Genomic DNA, 21,566 nt, shown 5'->3' on the forward strand with positions numbered 1-21,566 from the left:
TTATTGGTGCTGTTAGAAGCATCTTTGTAGTCAGAGGACTTGGCTGAATCCACCGCCTCTACAATTGTTCTTGTCCTGACAGAGAGCAACAGGCTAATTTTGTTTCCCCAGAAACCACCGTAAGTATCTTTTATGGGAATTTAGCTAGAATCACATTGTGTCATTCTCATGACCGGGGCAGAGTCATAGCTGACATTTTCAGTTCCGTCTAAAAATGTTTGTGCGGGCCCTCTCATGATTTCACTTCCCTTTCAGTGAAATGTGTATGAGATGATGGCATGGAGGGAAAAAACAGTACAAAAAATGAAAGAAAATAAAGGGAATGTTTTCCTTATATGTTAATATAAAGAAGTTATATGTAAAGAACACTCAGCAACAGTTTGTCTAAACATAAATTCCAAATTAGTTCAGTTCAGGTTAACTTTAATTCAGTTCAAATTATAATTTGACTTTTCCAATTTTCCAACTTATCCAATTAACAATGTATGATGTAGTAACATTTTAACAGACTTCCATTCACAATCTTTTTCACATTGTGAAAACTGTCACACATTACTGCAAGTCTGACCAGCTTTCAGTTCTTTTTAGAGTTTGTGTGTGTGTCTCCATGTGTGTCTGTAGTGCAGACGCTCAGTCTACGGTTGAGGGGACCCCTAATGTTTGAAAGAAATGTGCAGGTGTAAGAAGACAACTCCTGACCTAAAGAGAGAGAGAGAGAATGTGTGAAAGGCAATTAAGAGTGAGGCAGATGGGAGGAGTAGGAGGAAGGAGGGGTGGAGTGGTGGAAGTTTGTCTGTATCCAAACCTTTTCCTTGGTTCACATCGGAAAGGCTTTGGAGAGCTTTCTCGCCCATGAAACACACTGACACACCCCCCCCCCCCCCCCCCCCCCCCAAAACACACAAACATAAATCTCACAAAATGTAAGATCTTCCATTCCGTTCATTTCCACAAGTCTACTTTTCTACAAGTCTGCTTCCACAACTCAGCACAAATCTGTGCTAGCAATCCATCACGAAGGCTTGTCCCTCTTTAAATCCATAACCCCACGTTACATGTTTTGGAACAACAATTTATTTTATCATCATTTCCTTCATGTAAGCAAGGGGGGAAAAATCCTGTACACAGCTTGTTAACAAGTGAATTTCAGGGAAAAGTGTGGGAGAAACAAATTCAGGATTTCTGTACTTCCCTATGGCAAGCCTCAGCAAATCTCTGATTGGATGCAGTGAAATATATTGGGGGAGAGGAGAGAGAGAAGAGAGAGACAGATGATGGGATTAAACAGTTTGTTAGAAGCTGTGTTCCTCCTACACAGAGGCAGATTGGAAACCTCAAACCCTTCTATAGATCCATCTGAGTCCATGGCTACAGGCTCTGTGTGCATCAGTGTGTTTTGTGTGAGACAGACAGTGTGTGTTTGTGCAGGTGTCTTGTGTATCTGTGTGCGTATGTCTTACTGCTTTCTACTAAAGGCACAGAGTCGTAGGGAGGGAGGGTGGGAATGAGGGACACCTGTCTCTGTCTGTCTGAGGGGAGGTGTTGGCAGAATGAATGCAGTGTCATGTTCTCTCGCTGACTGCGTTCACACAGTGCTGGCTAAATTAGAAATCTTTTCCTGTTTGGCTTTGTTTTGGTGCTGCATCTACACCTGAAAAGAGAGCTTTTCCTAAATGGTTTCCCAATAGAACAAAGCATAACAATGTTAGTTCAGGTTTTTAAATGTGAACTCAGTCACTTTTAATGTCAACATACCGAGTCACACTGTTCCAATGTTCTTGTCACCCAGTCTGTTTTATCAGATGATTTTGTGATCATAAAATAATGACTTGATCAATCCTGGTTAACAGGTAGCATCGTGAGCTCTGATTAAATCACAAAAATATGTAAATGAGGACAACTAAACCGTGAGTTGGGCTCATGATGACGGAGAGCAGGGAGTGTTTTCCAGTGTGTCTGGTTAGTGTGAACATCTTTCTCTTTCTCCCTCTTCCTCTCTGTCTATCTATCTTGCTCATTCTCCCTTTTCCTCATCAGCACTGTTAATAAAGCCGAGTTTTAAATTTAAATTTTCACAAATTCTAATATTCTCTCTCCCCCATCTCAGCCTCCTCTGTCACTCCCACATACTGGCTCTTGGCCACTGGTTATGTGCCTGACAGCACATTAGAGAAAGCTACAGATGGAAGGGGGACAGAGAGAGAGAGAGAGAGAGAGAGAGAGAGAAAAGAAGGAAGACAAAGAATGACAGGAAAAAAAAAAGAGTTGTTGAAAAGTGAAACAATGAAAATTAATTAGGGGAGGAGTGAGCCAGGAAGAGAAAGAAGAAGAGATCTTGCCCGGACAGGAAAAGCTGTTAAACAAAGTTGTCATCTCAGAAAAGAGGAGGAGGAATCTGTCGCTGGAATGAGGCGTTCTCTGGGGAAAATATGACAGTAACTGTGACACATACACATGCACGTACACACACAGACACAGATGCACACACACATTTGCTCACAGTGCTGTGACAGCTCGGGTCATAACTGTGGTGATAGTTCCACGCAAAGCAGACAGAAAACATGATGGGAGAGTTGGTGGTGTATAACCCCCATTATGTTGGGAGCTTACTCACCTGTCAGAAAACACACACTAACCGACGTAAAGACACAAACAGACGTGAATTCAGAAATGACTGCTTGCAATCATACAGGGAGATCCAGAGCACAGACACACACATCGTGCAAATGCTCATCTGTGTACTTGGCAGCATTTTGTAAAGCCACTGGGTTCTGTAGTCTTGAATTCACTCCTGTTGTCTGTGGTTTCCTCATGTCTTATTGTTACAGACTGTAAAGACAGACTGTTTGACAATTGTCACTCTGACAACGAGGGCAAAACACAATTTAAATGTAATAGCATAAAACAGCATAAATAATCCAGTACTTATTTAATCTTCTTCATGTCAGCTCATGTCACATTCTGTGAAAATAATGATTCTGTTCAAACAGCCATATGTAAGGGATTCACCTCTGATTTGAAATCAAATAGCTGGTCCCCACAAGTCAAATCACTATCTCTCTACAGTTAAGGGCTTGTTGTTTGTTATAAGATTAAGGCTTGAGGTTGAGTAAGTCACCACGGAGTGAATATAAGCCAAAGCAGTTTCCTCATTGGTGACAAAACCAGTGTATACTTTATGTGCGTGTGTTCTGGCTTCTGGGTTTGGCATAACTGTGAATGCATGCTAGCAAATAGTGAAAAGATTAACACCCCTTTTCTGTTCATGTAACTTTAATATGTCTGTACAGTAGCAACAAAATACCATGTGCTTTCCTTTTATCACCTCGCGGTACATGATACCTTCATCTGTTGAGGCACTGGGAGGTCGCTGTCACTGGCTTATGGTAATTTTAAAAAGTAAATTAATGTCGCAAACCTCAGTGTGGAAAAGACAAAAAAGAAAAAAAAAAAACTTTGGGTTCTCTTGAGGCTGAGGTGGGTTCATTTGATTACTTTAGAGAAATGTAGAAAGCTCAATACTGGAGCAATTAGTGGTTCTGTGGTCAGAAGTGATCAATACGATGAACGAAGATGAGCAAATACAGTCTATCCATAGTTTTGCTTTACTGTAAGAAAGTCCCTAATTGAAATTGAACTCATTTAACTTGGAATCAGACTCAGTGTCTTCCTTCATGGCAAGCTGCTCAAGGAATTCTTTTCCAGGAGGCTATTTTAGAGCCAGGCAGGTGTGTCTTTGGTATCCAGACACAGAGGCAACACTCCTGCTGTGGCTCTGGAGTTAGGTCCTAACATTTGGGGTCAGAAACCATGAAAGAAACAAGCATGAAAATAGATTTGATGGATGGGTTGACAAAACACGGGACTTTGACATGGGAGAACACCCTTTGTTTCCCTTTTCAAACTAATGGTCGGTGTTGTTTTACCCATGACGTCTCCACAACCTTAATCATGTGTTTATTTTTAACCATGATGACAAAGGTCCTCTAACTTTAAGGAAGTACTTATTTTAACTCAAACCACAATCTTTTCCTAAATTTAACCAGTTGGTTTTTGGGCCTAAACCTAACCAAACATATGGGTTGTATCTGACAGCAGGGACGTTTTTTTTGTTTTTGTTTTTTTTAATAGGAATGGGACTTGTTTGGGCCTATTCCTTTGTTAAATACCAACATGATCAATTCTGGATTAACACAGTCCCTCAGTATACAGTGTGAGAAGTTACAAAGGAAAGGGGAACCAGGAAAATGCTGAACCGTCCTAAATCCATTTTAAAATGTGGAAAATGTGAATTTCTGTGTGGATTGGAGGCCCCCGGGCTGAGTTGCAAACATTATTGAATTAGACTCGAGCAAAGATGTAAACTAGAGTCATTTGTTCCACGTTAATCCTTTTCTAGCATCAAAGGCTGTAGGGTTCATCCCTAGTTCAGACAGCTTGACCATTATATACACTCTTGACTTTGACCCTTGTGCAACATAAAGATGTGATTTTCTTGTTTCTGCATCTATTTTTCTCACACACGTGGTTAGCTATCTTTGAAAATATCATCAAAGTAGTACTATTAGTAATAGTATAATCCATGAGATGGTGATCTGAAGAGTGTGAAGCCTGTAGCAGTTAGAATATATAGTCAATGACATTGCAGTTGCAGAATTTTAGGCATCTCTTTATGTTTTGCCTCATGCAGGTGTTTTTTTTTCCTACCATCTGTAAACTGCCACTGTCTTCTGCTGCATTCATTTGAATTGTAATCACACCCATGCTTCTGCTGATAGGAGCTCTGTTTTCAGAAGTTCCTCTAAAGAAGTAGCTAAAAAGCAAGGTATTTATAAACATTTGTTTGTCCTCTGCAGGTATGACTACGTGGAGATCCACGATGGAAACTCTGAGTCAGCTGACTTACTGGGGAAGCACTGCAGCAACATCGCCCCTGCACCGATCATATCGTCAGGCCCCTCGCTCCACATCAAGTTCGTATCAGACTATGCCCACCAAGGGGCAGGCTTCTCACTGCGCTATGAAATCTTCAAAACCGGTCAGTGAATGCTAATTAGGGCCCGAGCACCGAGTGGTGCGAAGGCCCTATTGTAATTCTAATGTTTATTATTAGGGCCCGAGCACCGAGTGGTGCGAAGGCCCTATTGTAATTCTAATGTTTATTAGGGCCCGAGCACCGAGTGGTGCGAAGGCCCTATTGTAATTCTAATGTTTATTAGGGCCCGAGCACCGAGTGGTGCGAAGGCCCTATTGTTTTTCTAATGTTTATTATTATTATTATTATTATTATTATTATTATTATTATTATTCCTCCCAAACAACTGCATTTTTCAACCCCTTCCCATGCTCTAAAACGCCTGAAATTTTGCACACTCATCAGGTCTGGTGAAAAATTTGATATTTTGTGGTCCTTGTAAATGGGGGGGGCAAAATGGCTCCGCAGCGCCCCCTTGAAATTTTCAAAACCCCCCTCCCATTGGGCTTAGTTTGTCATAGGTGCATGAAAATTGGTACACATGTTGATCATACCGAGACACACCAAAAAGTCTCTTGACACCATGACCTCAACCCAACAGGAAGTCCGCCATTGTGGTCGGAAGTTGGCGATTTTGGCGAATTACACCATTGGTATGCGGACGAACTCGTGCTAGGGATTTCACCCGATCCACTTCATATTTGGTGGACCTCACCTCAAGACCATGATGATCAAAAGTTATCACAGAGTTTTCTCTAAGTTAAAGGGCGTGGCCTCTGTGGCCCGCCAAAGTTTGGTGGCGTTTGGTGAATTTGCCATGACATTTTGAATGGCTCTCACGTCCACATACTTTATCCAAACATCTTCAAACTTTATGAGCATGATCAGGGCTCTGCCCTGAACGCCTCCATATGTCAAACTCCCGCCTTGCTCGTGGCGTCCCCTGCTGGTAACAGGAAATGACCTATTTTTACTCTGAAGTGTACTGCTCCTTAATAGTTGACACCATCGGCTTGGTTTCTGCTCTACAACCTTCCCAACTACTTGGTGAAGCTACATTATAAAGGCCGTGAAGCTGGGTGCAATGGCATCTGTGTGGCGGCGCAGCAACTGACGATCCCTCGCCGTGAAATTACGTTTGGATTTGTAATGACCTTAACCACCTCCTATGATCCTAAAAATTCATACACACGTTCTTGGGGGCTGGTCCTAGACTCTGATGGGGTTTTTGTAATTGGGCGGGGCAAAATTCCTCAACGGCGCCCCCTTGAAGATTTAAAATACCCCTCTCCATATGGGTTTTTTTGGAATACAAAGATGAAAATCAGTACACAAAAAGAACACTTCGGGACACACAAAAAAGTCTCTTGACACCATGACCTCAACCCAGCAGGAAGTCAGCCATTTTGTTTTTGGCGGCCAAATTTGAGTGCTTTCCACCATTGGTATGCGGATGAACTCGTGCTAGGGATTTCACCCGATCAACTTCATATCTGGTGGACCTCACCTCAAGACCATGATGATCAAAAGTTATAACAGACTTTTCTCTAAGTTAAAGGGCATGGCCTCTGTGGCCCGCCAAAGTTCGGTGGCGTTTGGTGAATTTGCCATGACATTTTGAATGGCTCTCACGTCCACATACTTTATCCAAACATCTTCAAACTTTATGAGCATGATGAGGGCTCTGCCCTGAACGGCTCCATATGTCAAACTCCCGCCTTACTCGTGGCGCCCCCTGCTGGTAACAGGAAATAACCTGTTTGTACTATGACGTGTACTGGGGAGAAGAGGAGAGGACATAGGATGACTCTGGTACTCTTGGCTGCGCCGGCTGCGACTCCCGTGGGTCGCAAGGGGTGCGAGGGCCCGTCATCGCTGCTTGCAGCTTTAATTATTATTATTATTATTTGTCCTCCCAAACAACTGCATTTTTCAACCCCTTCCCATGCTCTAAAACGCCTGAAATTTTGCACACTCATCAGGTCTGGTGAAAAATTTGATATTTTGTGGTCGTTGTAAATGGGGGGGGCAAAATGGCTCCGCAGCGCCCCCTTGAAATTTTCAAAACCCCCCTCCCATTGGGCTTAGTTTGTCATAGGTGCATGAAAATTGGTACACATGTTGATCATACCGAGACACACCAAAAAGTCTCTTGACACCATGACCTCAACCCAACAGGAAGTCCGCCATTGTGGTGGGAAGTTGGCCATTTTGGCGAATTACACCATTGGTATGCGGACGAACTCGTGCTAGGGATTTCACCCGATCCACTTCATATTTGGTGGACCTCACCTCAAGACCATGATGATCAAAAGTTATCACAGAGTTTTCTCTAAGTTAAAGGGCGTGGCCTCTGTGGCCCGCCAAAGTTTGGTGGCGTTTGGTGAATTTGCCATGAAATTTTGAATGGCTCTCACGTCCACATACTTTATCCAAACATCTTCAAACTTTATGAGCATGATCAGGGCTCTGCCCTGAACGCCTCCATATGTCAAACTCCCGCCTTGCTCGTGGCGTCCCCTGCTGGTAACAGGAAATGACCTATTTTTACTCTGAAGTGTACTGCTCCTTAATAGTTGACACCATCGGCTTGGTTTCTGCTCTACAACCTTCCCAACTACTTGGTGAAGCTACATTATAAAGGCCGTGAAGCTGGGTGCAATGGCATCTGTGTGGCGGCGCGGCAACTGACGATCCCTCGCCGTGAAATTACGTTTGGATTTGTAATGACCTTAACCACCTCCTATGATCCTAAAAATTCATACACACGTTCTTGGGGGCTGGTCCTAGACTCTGATGGGGTTTTTGTAATTGGGCGGGGCAAAATGGCTCAACGGCGCCCCCTTGAAGATTTAAAATACCCCTCTCCATATGGGTTTTTTTGGAATACAAAGATGAAAATCAGTACACATAAAGAACACTTCGGGACGCACAAAAAAGTCTCTTGACACCATGACCTCAACCCAGCAGGAAGTCAGCCATTTTGTTTTTGGCGGCCAAATTTGAGTGCTTTCCACCATTGGTATGCGGATGAACTCGTGCTAGGGATTTCACCCGATCAACTTCATATCTGGTGGACCTCACCTCAAGACCATGATGATCAAAAGTTATAAGAGACTTTTCTCTAAGTTAAAGGGCGTGGCCTCTGTGGCTCGCCAAAGTTCGGTGGCGTTTGGTGAATTTGCCATGACATTTTGAATGGCTCTCACGTCCACATACTTTATCCAAACATCTTCAAACTTTATGAGCATGATGAGGGCTCTGCCCTGAACGGCTCCATATGTCAAACTCCCGCCTTACTCGTGGCGCCCCCTGCTGGTAACAGGAAATAACCTGTTTGTACTATGACGTGTACTGGGGAGAAGAGGAGAGGACATAGGATGACTCTGGTACTCTTGGCTGCGCTGGCTGCGACTCCCGTGGGTCGCAAGGGGTGCGAGGGCCCGTCATCGCTGCTTGCAGCTTTAATTATTATTATTATTTGTCCTCCCAAACAACTGCATTTTTCAACCCCTTCCCATGCTCTAAAACGCCTGAAATTTTGCACACTCATCAGGTCTGGTGAAAAATTTGATATTTTGTGGTCGTTGTAAATGGGGGGGGCCAAATGGCTCCGCAGCGCCCCCTTGAAATTTTCAAAACCCCCCTCCCATTGGGCTTAGTTTGTCATAGGTGCATGAAAATTGGTACACATGTTGATCATACCGAGACACACCAAAAAGTCTCTTGACACCATGACCTCAACCCAACAGGAAGACCGCCATTGTGGTCGGAAGTTGGCGATTTTGGCGAATTACACCATTGGTATGCGGACGAACTCGTGCTAGGGATTTCACCCGATCCACTTCATATTTGGTGGACCTCACCTCAAGACCATGATGATCAAAAGTTATCACAGAGTTTTCTCTAAGTTAAAGGGCGTGGCCTCTGTGGCCCGCCAAAGTTTGGTGGCGTTTGGTGAATTTGCCATGACATTTTGAATGGCTCTCACTTCCACATACTTTATCCAAACATCTTCAAACTTTATGAGCATGATCAGGGCTCTGCCCTGAACGCCTCCATATGTCAAACTCCCGCCTTACTCGTGGCGTCCCCTGCTGGTAACAGGAAATGACCTATTTTTACTCTGAAGTGTACTGCTCCTTAATAGTTGACACCATCGGCTTGGTTTCTGCTCTACAACCTTCCCAACTACTTGGTGAAGCTACATTATAAAGGCCGTGAAGCTGGGTGCAATGGCATCTGTGTGGCGGCGCGGCAACTGACGATCCCTCGCCGTGAAATTACGTTTGGATTTGTAATGACCTTAACCACCTCCTATGATCATAAAAATTCATACACACGTTCTTGGGGGCTGGTCCTAGACTCTGATGGGGTTTTTGTAATTGGGCGGGGCAAAATGGCTCAACGGCGCCCCCTTGAAGATTTAAAATACCCCTCTCCATATGGGTTTTTTTGGAATACAAAGATGAAAATCAGTACACATAAAGAACACTTCGGGACGCACAAAAAAGTCTCTTGACACCATGACCTCAACCCAGCAGGAAGTCAGCCATTTTGTTTTTGGCGGCCAAATTTGAGTGCTTTCCACCATTGGTATGCGGATGAACTCGTGCTAGGGATTTCACCCGATCAACTTCATATCTGGTGGACCTCACCTCAAGACCATGATGATCAAAAGTTATAACAGAATTTTCTCTAAGTTAAAGGGTGTGGCCTCTGTGGCTCGCCAAAGTTCGGTGGCGTTTGGTGAATTTGCCATGACATTTTGAATGGCTCTCACGTCCACATACTTTATCCAAACATCTTCAAACTTTATGAGCATGATGAGGGCTCTGCCCTGAACGGCTCCATATGTCAAACCCCCGCCTTACTCGTGGCGCCCCCTGCTGGTAACAGGAAATAACCTGTTTGTACTATGACGTGTACTGCTCCTTAATAGTTGACACCATCGGCTTGGTTTCTGCTCTACAACCTTCCCAACTACTTGGTGAAGCTACATTATAAAGGCCGTGAAGCTGGGTGCAATGGCATCTGTGTGGCGGCGCGGCAACTGACGATCCCTCGCCATGAAATTACGTTTGGATTTGTAATGACCTTAACCACCTCCTATGATCCTAAAAATTCATACACACGTTCTTGGGGGCTGGTCCTAGACTCTGATGGGGTTTTTGTAATTGGGCGGGGCAAAGTGGCTCAACTGCGCCCCCTTGAAAATTTAAAATACCCCTCTCCATATGGGTTTTTTTGGAGTATGAAGATGAAAATCGGTACACATAAAGAACACTTCCAGACGCACAAAAAAGTCTCTTGACACCATGACCTCAACCCAGCAGAAAGTCGACCATTTTGTTTTTGGCGGCCAAATTTCACTGCTTTCCACCACTGGTATGCGGATGAACTCGTGCTAGGGATTTCACCCGATCAACTTCATATCTGGTGGACCTCACCTCAAGACCATGATGATCAAAAGTTATAAAAGACTTTTCTCTAAGTTAAAGGGCGTGGCCTTTGTGGCTCGCCAAAGTTCGATGGCGTTTGGTGAATTTGCCATGACATTTTGAATGGCTCTCACATCCACATACTTTATCCAAACATCGTCAAACTTTATGAGCATGATGAGGGCTCTGCCCTGAACGCCTCCATATGTCAAACTCCCGCCTTACTCGTGGCGCCCCCTGCTGGTAACAGGAAATAACCTGTTTGTACTATGACGTGTACTGGGGAGAAGAGGAGAGGACATAGGAGGACTCTGGTACTCTTGGCTGTGCCGGCTGCGACTCCCGCGGGTCGCAAGGGGTGCGAGGGCCCGTCATCGCTGCTTGCAGCTTTAATTATTATTAGGGCCCGAGCACCGAGTGGTGCGAAGGCCCTATTGTAATTCTAATGTTTATTATTATTATTATTATTATTATTATTATTATTATTATTATTTGTCCTCCCAAACAACTGCATTTTTCAACCCCTTCCCATGCTCTAAAACGCCTGAAATTTTGCACACTCATCAGGTCTGGTGAAAAATTTGATATTTTGTGGTCGTTGTAAATGGGGGGGGGCAAAATGGCTCTGCAGCGCCCCCTTGAAATTTTCAAAACCCCCCTCCCATTGGGCTTAGTTTGTCATAGGTGCATGAAAATTGGTACACATGTTGATCATACCGAGACACACCAAAAAGTCTCTTGACACCATGACCTCAACCCAACAGGAAGTCCGCCATTGTGGTCGGAAGTTGGCGATTTTGGCGAATTACACCATTGGTATGCGGACGAACTCGTGCTAGGGATTTCACCTGATCCGCTTCATATTTGGTGGACTTCACCTCAAGACCATGATGATCAAAAGTTATCACAGAGTTTTCTCTAAGTTAAAGGGCGTGGCCTCTGTGGCCCGCCAAAGTTTGGTGGCGTTTGGTGAATTTGCCATGACATTTTGAATGGCTCTCACGTCCACATACTTTATCCAAACATCTTCAAACTTTATGAGCATGATCAGGGCTCTGCCCTGAACGCCTCCATATGTCAAAGTCCCGCCTTACTCGTGGCGTCCCCTGCTGGAAACAGGAAATGACCTATTTTTACTCTGAAGTGTACTGCTCCTTAATAGTTGACACCATCGGCTTGGTTTCTGCTCTACAACCTTCCCAACTACTTGGTGAAGCTACATTATAAAGGCCGTGAAGCTGGGTGCAATGGCATCTGTGTGGCGGCGCGGCAACTGACGATCCCTCGCCGTGAAATTACGTTTGGATTTGTAATGACCTTAACCACCTCCTATGATCATAAAAATTCATACACACGTTCTTGGGGGCTGGCCCTAGACTCTGATGGGGTTTTTGTAATTGGGCGGGGAAAAATGGCTCAACGGCGCCCCCTTGAAGATTTAAAATACCCCTCTCCATATGGGTTTTTTTGGAATACGAAGATGAAAATCAGTACACATAAAGAACACTTCGGGACGCACAAAAAAGTCTCTTGACACCATGACCTCAACCCAGCAGGAAGTCAGCCATTTTGTTTTTGGCGGCCAAATTTGAGTGCTATCCACCATTGGTATGCGGATGAACTCGTGCTAGGGATTTCACCCGATCAGCTTCATATCTGGTGGACCTCACCTCAAGAACATGATGATCAAAAGTTATAACAGAGTTTTCTCTAAGTTACAGGGTGTGGCCTCTGTGGCCCGCCAAAGTTTGGTGGCGTTTGGTGAATTTGCCATGACATTTTGAATGGCTCTCACGTCCACATACTTTATCCAAACATCTTCAAACTTTATGAGCATGATGAGGGCTCTGCCCTGAACGGCTCCATATGTCAAACCCCCGCCTTACTCGTGGCGCCCCCTGCTGGTAACAGGAAATAACCTGTTTGTACTATGACGTGTACTGGGTAGAAGAGGAGAGGACATAGGGGGACTCTGGTACTCTTGGCTGCGCCGGCTCCGACTCCGCTGGGTCGCAAGGGGTGCGAGGGCCCGTCATCGCTGCTTGCAGCTTTAATTAGGGCCCGAGCACCGAGTGGTGCGAAGGCCCTATTGTTTTTCTAATGTTTATTATTATTATTATTATTATTATTATTCCTCCCAAACAACTGCATTTTTCAACCCCTTCCCATGCTCTAAAACGCCTGAAATTTTGCACACTCATCAGGTCTGGTGAAAAATTTGATATTTTGTGGTCGTTGTAAATGGGGGGGGCCAAATGGCTCCGCAGCGCCCCCTTGAAATTTTCAAAACCCCCCTCCCATTGGGCTTAGTTTGTCATAGGTGCATGAAAATTGGTACACATGTTGATCATACCGAGACACACCAAAAAGTCTCTTGACACCATGACCTCAACCCAACAGGAAGTCCGCCATTGTGGTCGGAAGTTGGCGATTTTGGCGAAATACACCATTGGTATGCGGACGAACTCGTGCTAGGGATTTCACCTGATCCACTTCATATTTGGTGGACCTCACCTCAAGACCATGATGATCAAAAGTTATCAAAGGCTTTTCTCTAAGTTAAAGGGCGTGGCCTCTGTGGCCCGCCAAAGTTTGGTGGCGTTTGGTGAATTTGCCATGACATTTTGAATGGCTCTCACGTCCACATACTTTATCCAAACATCTTCAAACTTCATGAGCTTGATCAGGGCTCTGCCCTGAACGCCTCCATATGTCAAACTCCCGCCTTACTCGTGGCGTCCCCTGCTGGTAACAGGAAATGACCTATTTTTACTCTGAAGTGTACTGCTCCTTAATAGTTGACACCATCGGCTTGGTTTCTGCTCTACAACCTTCCCAACTACGTGGTGAAGCTACATTATAAAGGCCGTGAAGCTGGGTGCAATGGCATCTGTGTGGCGGCGCGGCAACTGACGATCCCTCGCCGTGAAATTACGTTTGGATTTGTAATGACCTTAACCACCTCCTATGATCCTAAAAATTCATACACACGTTCTTGGGGGCTGGTCCTAGACTCTGATGGGGTTTTTGTAATTGGGCGGGGCAAAATGGCTCAACGGCGCCCCCTTGAAGATTTAAAATACCCCTCTCCATATGGGTTTTTTTGGAGTACGAAGATGAAAATCGGTACACATAAAGAACACTTCCTGACGCACAAAAAAGTCTCTTGACACCATGACCTCAACCTAGCAGGAAGTCGGCCATTTTGTTTTTGGCGGCCAAATTTCAGTGCTTTCCACCATTGGTATGCGGACGAACTCGTGCTAGGGATTTCACCCGATCAACTTCATATCTGGTGGACCTCACCTCAAGACCATGATGATCAAAAGTTATCAAAGGCTTTTCTCTAAGTTAAAGGGCGTGGCCTCTGTGGCTCGCCAAAGTTCGGTGGCGTTTGGTGAATTTGCCATGACATTTTGAATGGCTCTCACGTCCACATACTTTATCCAAACATCTTCAAACTTCATGAGCATGATGAGGGCTCTGCCCTGAACGGCTCCATATGTCAAACTCCCGCCTTACTCGTGGCGCCCCCTGCTGGTAACAGGAAATAACCTGTTTGTACTATGACGTGTACTGGGGAGAAGAGGAGAGGACATAGGAGGACTCTGGTACTCTTGGCTGCGCCGGCTGCGACTCCCGCGGGTCGCAAGGGGTGCGAGGGCCCGTCATCGCTGCTTGCAGCTTTAATTATTATTATTATTCCTCCCAAACAACTGCATTTTTCAACCCCTTCCCATGCTCTAAAACGCCTGAAATTTTGCACACTCATCAGGTCTGGTGAAAAATTTGATATTTTGTGGTCGTTTTAAATGGGGGGGGCCAAATGGCTCCGCAGCGCCCCCTTGAAATTTTCAAAACCCCCCTCCCATTGGGCTTAGTTTGTCATAGGTGCATGAAAATTGGTACACATGTTGATCATACCGAGACACACCAAAAAGTCTCTTGACACCATGACCTCAACCCAACAGGAAGTCCGCCATTGTGGTCGGAAGTTGGCGATTTTGGCGAATTACACCATTGGTATGCGGACGAACTCGTGCTAGGGATTTCACCTGATCCACTTCATATTTGGTGGACCTCACCTCAAGACCATGATGATCAAAAGTTATTCAAGGCTTTTCTCTAAGTTAAAGGGCGTGGCCTCTGTGGCCCGCCAAAGTTTGATGGCGTTTGGTGAATTTTCCATGACATTTTGAATGGCTCTCACGTCCACATACTTTATCCAAACATCTTCAAACTTCATGAGCTTGATCAGGGCTCTGCCCTGAACGCCTCCATATGTCAAACTCCCGCCTTACTCGTGGCGTCCCCTGCTGGTAACAGGAAATGACCTATTCTTACTCTGAAGTGTACTGCTCCTTAATAGTTGACACCATCGGCTGGGTTTCTGCTCTACAACCTTCCCAACTACTTGGTGAAGCTACATTATAAAGGCCGTGAAGCTGGGTGCAATGGCATCTGTGTGGCGGCGCGGCAACTGACGATCCCTCGCCGTGAAATTACGTTTGGATTTGTAATGACCTTAACCACCTCCTATGATCATAAAAATTCATACACACGTTCTTGGGGGCTGGTCCTAGACTCTGATGGGGTTTTTGTAATTGGGCGGGGAAAAATGGCTCAACGGCGCCCCCTTGAAGATTTAAAATACCCCTCTCCATATGGGTTTTTTTGGAGTATGAAGATGAAAATCGGTACACATAAAGAACACTTCCAGACGCAAAAAAAAGTCTCTTGACACCATGACCTCAACCCAGCAGGAAGTCGACCATTTTGTTTTTGGCGGCCAAATTTCACTGCTTTCCACCACTGGTATGCGGATGAACTCGTGCTAGGGATTTCACCCGATCAACTTCATATCTGGTGGACCTCACCTCAAGACCATGATGATCAAAAGTTATAAGAGACTTTTCTCTAAGTTAAAGGGCGTGGCCTCTGTGGCTCGCCAAAGTTCGATGGCGTTTGGTGAATTTGCCATGACATTTTGAATGGCTCTCACATCCACATACTTTATCCAAACATCGTCAAACTTCATGAGCATGATGAGGGCTCTGCCCTGAACGCCTCCATATGTCAAACTCCCGCCTTACTCGTGGCGCCCCCTGCTGGTAACAGGAAATAACCTGTTTGTACTATGACGTGTACTGGGGAGAAGAGGAGAGGACATAGGAGGACTCTGGTACTCATGGCTGTGCCGGCTGCGACTCCCGCGGGTCGCAAGGGGTGCGAGGGCCCGTCATCGCTGCTTGCAGCTTTAATGTTGTTGTTGTTCTTCATGTTTTCATTTGGAAATTATTTTTATTACATTTGACCCTGGTTATCGGATAAGGTGATATTAGCATGTTCTAAACTACATGTTGCACTGCCAGGCATGGTGTAAAAAACACAAAACTTAAGTATTCTGTTGCATATCATGTTGAAATGTGTGTAACACACATAATGTAAAATGTGTGTAAATGTTAGCCAAGAAGGAGCATCTTGAGTTTGAATATTTTGCAGTATGTGCCATTGTTTTTGCTTGAGTGATATTCCACTCAGAGTCTATTTTTTTGCAGCAGTATCTCTGTAAATGACCCTCACATATGGACAGTTTTAAAAGTGAACAGGGTTTTAGAAGGGTTGCACTTTTACAAATGGGCCATTAGTAACTGTATTACAAGCTACTCATAGACAGCTCAGCATGCTTCATTAGGTGACCAATCCCCGTTTATCTCTCTGGTGTCATGGGAGACAGAGAGAAAGCGACGAGAGACACAGCAGAGGACCCTTGAGAGCCCCTTAGACTGTCCAGGCGAGACATCTCTCCCCTTCATGGCACTTTGTGTGTGTGTGTGTGTGTCTGTGTGTATATATATATGTGTGTGTGCCTGACATGGCTCCCCTTCACGCTGCCATGGGTCAGCCAAAGCGAGACCAATTGAGATCAAGGGCGAGTGAGACAGAGGGGTGCATAGTGTTGGCCCCACAGCCATCATGTCCCGTTCCCCCTGAAAGCATTCCACACATGCCTGCTTAATTGAGTCCTGAGCCCTGTTCCCCTGAGACACACACGCACAGACACAGAGGGCTGAGGTTACTAACACAACACAACACGTTGTCGGTGTTTCTCACTTGCTGGCACTAGCCTTTAGGGACATCTTGTGTGTGTGTGTCTTTTGCGCTTGACAGAGTCCACCCGGTGAACTTTAAAACAACAAGGGTGTCAGTGTTCACACCTTAGTACCCCAGGGAGAGACAGAGAGAGAGAAATTGATGAATTGATTTTGAATTTATGACATTCAAAAACCTACCAAACATAAAACATAAACGCTATTACAGTAATTCCATGGAGTCTGGTTTCTTTATATAATCCCCTATGCTTACAGTTGCTAGGAACAGTTGTAATATGTAGTACACTGAATTCACAATTTCAGTAGACTGTTAAAAAAATTTAAAAAAAGATATGTTGTGTAACATTTTTAGGAACCATAGTTTTTTCACAGTTTTGCATTTGTAACTGTTTTGATATGGTTTTGTAAATCTAAGGGCAGTACAGTTTTCTCTACATAAAGATTGCCATTGTTGAATAATGTTGAACAATCCCATACATAATAAAGGCTCTCTGGGGCCAAGTATTATTGAACAGCATCCCCATTTTAGGTTTTAGCAAGAGCTGAGTGAGAACAGTTTAAGGTGCATGTGTGGTGTGCAGTTTAAGGACGGAAGGACCAGGAATCATCAACTCTGATTACACACATTCATTTTGTCTTAATATAGGAAAAAAACATGTAATGTGTTTACGTTATTATAGTTTATGCATATTGATGCTGATATGCATATTGCTGAAAGGAAATATTTCTCAGGTTACCATTAGGTTACCGTCAGCCTGCGACAGAGAAAATGACTGTTTCTGTTAGTGCAGCTGCCTCAAAAATTTGATAAACTGCACAGTAGCCTCTACTGAACTTGTTCTAGTTTGTCTGTGTGTGTGTGTGTGTGTGTGTGTGTGTGTGTGTGTGTGTGTGTGTGTGTGTGTGTGTGTGTGTGTGTGTGTGTGTGTGTGTGTGTGTGTGTGTGTGTGTCCAGCCTTCCCTGGCAGTAATGATGGAGCCATTTGGAACATTCAAGCTGTTGCCATACTGTTAACATGAGCTTGTCATCCCTCAAAGTGCAACTGAACGTCTGGTTGCGTGGGTGACTAGATTTTGTGTGTGTTTTAGGGTGTATGTGTGTGTGTTACACATACTGTATAGCCTAAAAATCTAAATATGTATTTCTCTGTGCTACCACTGCACATTCTGTTCTCTTCAACCTAAAAGGAAGACAAAGAGAAAAAAAATAGTCACTCCTCTCCTCTCATGTATTTCCATGGCCTCCATTTGCTGGAAAAAAATGGCAGAGGCACTTATAGTGAAGAAATTTCAAGCACAGCAGTACCTTTTGTGATATTGTCTTTTTAGTTCTTTAAATAAAAAATACCTGCAAAGAAAAAGCATCCACAAACCAAATAACAGGCCCACAGGGAGGAGAGGGTCGTCACAGTCATATATAAATGTCATACAGCTCTTTATTTCTTTTATCTTTCAAAAACTGGGAATTTTTCAGTGATCGTTTTTGAATATTTAAAAAATGTATTCAAAAATACAGTTTTGGAGGGACAAGAAACAAACATTTAAGATCCAAGCGAAAATTAATTTACACAAATCTGATTTTATTTTTCAACAGATCTGCCTATTTTTTCTGTTAAAATCCTTAAAAACTACAAAGAAGGTCTCTTCGTGACAATAAAGTAGTTCCTTCCCCTTGACTCAGTATTCTGGGAGCAGTCTCTGACCCAATCCCGCCTGTTACTGGGGTGAATGAGAAGGGTTGCGTGTGTGTTTGTGCATGTTGGAGGAGATTGCCCCCACCCCCTCCCCACCCACTCTCTGGGTGTCCTAATTACTGGACCCCTCAAAGATTAACAGTTTAATCAGTCAGACAAAAAAAGCACACACACAAGGAAATAGAAATGCATATTCATCATGAAATATGACACAGCTTTATACATGTATGTCCTCTACGTTTCCTCTATATTTCGATTCATATTTGCAGATCAGATAGAACACATGTACAGCCTGCAGTTACGGGGTTATGGAGTATGTTGATACTTAAACTTGAATGAAGGTTCATGCATGTATAGCAACAGCCATCAAGATTGGTGGGCGTAAACAAAATAAATAAAAAATATTGACACAGAAGTACACATGCCACACTTGTTTTTGTTTACAGTTCTGTTACTATGGATACTGTAGTAAAATTCCAGCCAGTAGGAACACAGCCACCAGAACGCAGCAGCCAATCAAATTTTACCGTCTAGGCAGTGTGCCCCCAGCTGTTATTGTGACCCAGAACTCACCAGACACACACACACACACGTACACTTACACACTGACAAATATGGATGCACTGATGCAAGCTGAATGGTTACTCACAAATTCAGGGGAGCTTGCATGTCTGCACGGAAACACACACACAATACTTATTTTTGCACATTGCATTGATTTGCATTTGTTTTTTTCATGGAAACTTATCCTAACCCTAATCACAAGCCTAACCCTTGACCTGAACATAAACCCAGACCTAAAACTAAACTTAAACCAAAAATCAAATCTTAACCCTAAATTCTAAATTCAGACCTTGTGAGGACTAGCTTTTGATCTAAATGAGAAGTGAGACCCATAGTGAAACTGCATGAACAGATTTTTGCGAGTAATACAAGTACACACACACGCACTCACACGCAGCCCCCTCAGGCGGTGTAATGTGGAAGCTATTGGGACAATTCTTCTAATAACTGCTGTTGTTTACATTCTACCCAGTGCCTTTAGGCGCTTCCTCTCTGCCTCTGTTCGACTACACATCAAGTCATTTTATTACACAGTCTAACCAATCACAGTGCTCGCTCCTCCTTTCTCTGGCTTTCATTGAGGAAAGTGGGTCCAGATCTGCCCCAGTGATGAGTGAAAGGTGCTCTGTGGTAGAGGTAACGTAACAAATACGTGATTTCCTTCAAAAGGCGTGACTTCCTTCAAAATGTACAACAAACCTGAAACAGAAATGTAATTGATTCCCTGGTGTGCTGTGCAGCTTCTTCGCCCTTTCGAAACATCTGCACTCAAACAGAGGCTTTGCTTACAATGTGGTTTGTAGGACTGAAAGCAGTTTTTCACTCTGCCACCTACTGATGGAGATTTTATGAGGAGCATAATGTGACAGATGACTGCAGATTCTGCAGATGTTTTTCTCCTGGAAAATATTTGCTTGCATGGATTTGTTTGTAAATATTTGAATAAAGAAGTCAGTGTTTTGACTTACGGCAAACTGAGAATGTTCCAAGATGCCTCAATGTCATCAAGCATCACACTCAGAAAGGAAATATGAAAACATTGCCCTGAATTATGTCAGCAAATGCTGGGCTGGAACTTTAAGTAAACTGCATTTGGGTAACTAAAGGGGTGATTGTCTTGTGACGGCTTAATTTCAAATGTCAGCAGTAATTTGGTTGAATAGCGAGTTTATTATCAAGGAAAATCCCTGCTGTGACTCAGTCACAGAGACTGAAATGTAATGTCAGAGGAGTTTCAGCACCATGAGTCTCCAACTTAAATGGCACTGAGGTGGAATCGAACCAACATGGAAAAAAACAACCTGTGGTTTTGCAGGAGCTATTGAGCTGTGTGTGTGTGTGTGAGGGCCTGTGGTGTGTTGGTGTCTGTCAGTGGGTACATGTTAAGTCTCCTCTGCATCTGTACTAAAGTGTGTGTGTGTGTGTGTTTGCTCGTTAGAGATTGGTGGAGGGAGGGGAATAATTGTGGGTTTGGCATGAAAGACGGGTTGACTGTAGATGTCTGCATGCCAGCTTACCAGGCACACACAAGCACATCACATAAACACACACATTCGCATAGGAAATATTAATGAAACAGTTAGTGTTCCAGCTCGCTATACAAACACACACACTGATAGACCTTGTCCTGTCCCCAAGATCACTGAACCATAAGCCCCAGTGCTAGATCTGCCCAGCAACACACACACATACACATGTACAGGCACGCACACACACAGACACACACACACACACACACACAGGCACACATGCACCCTAACCTTTTCCCACAGTGAAACACGTGTTTCTTTCACACTTACCCAATTCAAACAGATGGGAAGTGAGTAGAAAAGAATAGGAAATGAGACAGTGGGAGGGAAGGGAATGATGGAGCTGTGGAAGATGTGGAGACAAGGTGCATGGGAAGATGGTAAAGAAAGAACAGCAGGAGAGAAGAGAGTAAGAAAGACCAGAAAAGAAAAGACATGATGGATATACAATGTTTAAAAAGGAAGTGAATGGAAAGAGAAGGAGAGAGGTACAAATGAGAAATCAATAGACACAGAAAACACACACGCACACACACACACATATATATGGAACACACTGCAAGTAACTCTGAATATTTCCAACAAATATCAAATGCAGTCCTTTTTGGATTTGAGGGACAAGGTAGAGACAGGCATTACACTGCGAGAGAGGAGAGAGAGGAGTCGGAGGAGACGGGACAGAGGAGGAGAAAGGAGGGCACAAGTGTTTTTGCAGTGTTCATGAACATGAAGTAATGAGAAGGGAATAAAATCGCTGCCGGCAACAGAACTGGTCAGGCATTCACTCTACACACACATGCGCGTGCGCACACGCACACATGCTCATAGTCATGCAGATCCACACTATCCAGCAACAGACTCTGCAGGGGGGCCAGACACAAGGGGAACCCCATAAGCGACATTGTGTGCCTGTATGTGAGTGTGTGTTTGCTTGCGTCTGAGATCGTTGCACGAAGGAGAAGGTCATGATAACAAGTAAATCAGATTGGAAAGTGGGACAGAAAAACAAACAGGGACATGCAGGGAAAGACAGACAATCTCTGTCACACTAAAAATGGATGTAGTGGAAAATAGATGATCACATCACATAGATATACATGAGCCATTCATGTAGATCGGCAAACAAATTAGAATGTGTAAAGGGTATGTACATGTATCTAAGCCAACATAAATCAATCCAATGACCAGACTGATTCAGACAAGCACTCCCCACATCTCCTGTGTGGGATCAGTGAAATTCCAGAAAACAA

The 21,566-nt window shown here is 44.1% G+C and overlaps 1 protein-coding gene across 3 annotated transcripts in view; it reads left to right on the forward strand.

The window, feature by feature from the left end:
• Positions 1-21,566, forward strand: part of LOC121194206 (neuropilin-2-like) — a 102,130-nt gene that overhangs the window by 22,160 nt on the left and 58,404 nt on the right. For all 3 annotated transcript variants that reach the window (XR_005895363.1, XM_041056913.1, XM_041056915.1), the window contains exon 3: positions 4,857-5,038. Coding sequence is in view for 2 of the 3 variants with exons in the window: in XM_041056913.1 (XP_040912847.1) it covers positions 4,857-5,038 (182 nt within the window). In the remaining variant the exon portion in view is untranslated. The remainder of the gene's footprint in view (positions 1-4,856; positions 5,039-21,566) is intronic.

This window comes from Toxotes jaculatrix, chromosome 15, assembly GCF_017976425.1.
Source record: "Toxotes jaculatrix isolate fToxJac2 chromosome 15, fToxJac2.pri, whole genome shotgun sequence".
NCBI lineage: Eukaryota > Metazoa > Chordata > Actinopteri > Toxotidae > Toxotes > Toxotes jaculatrix.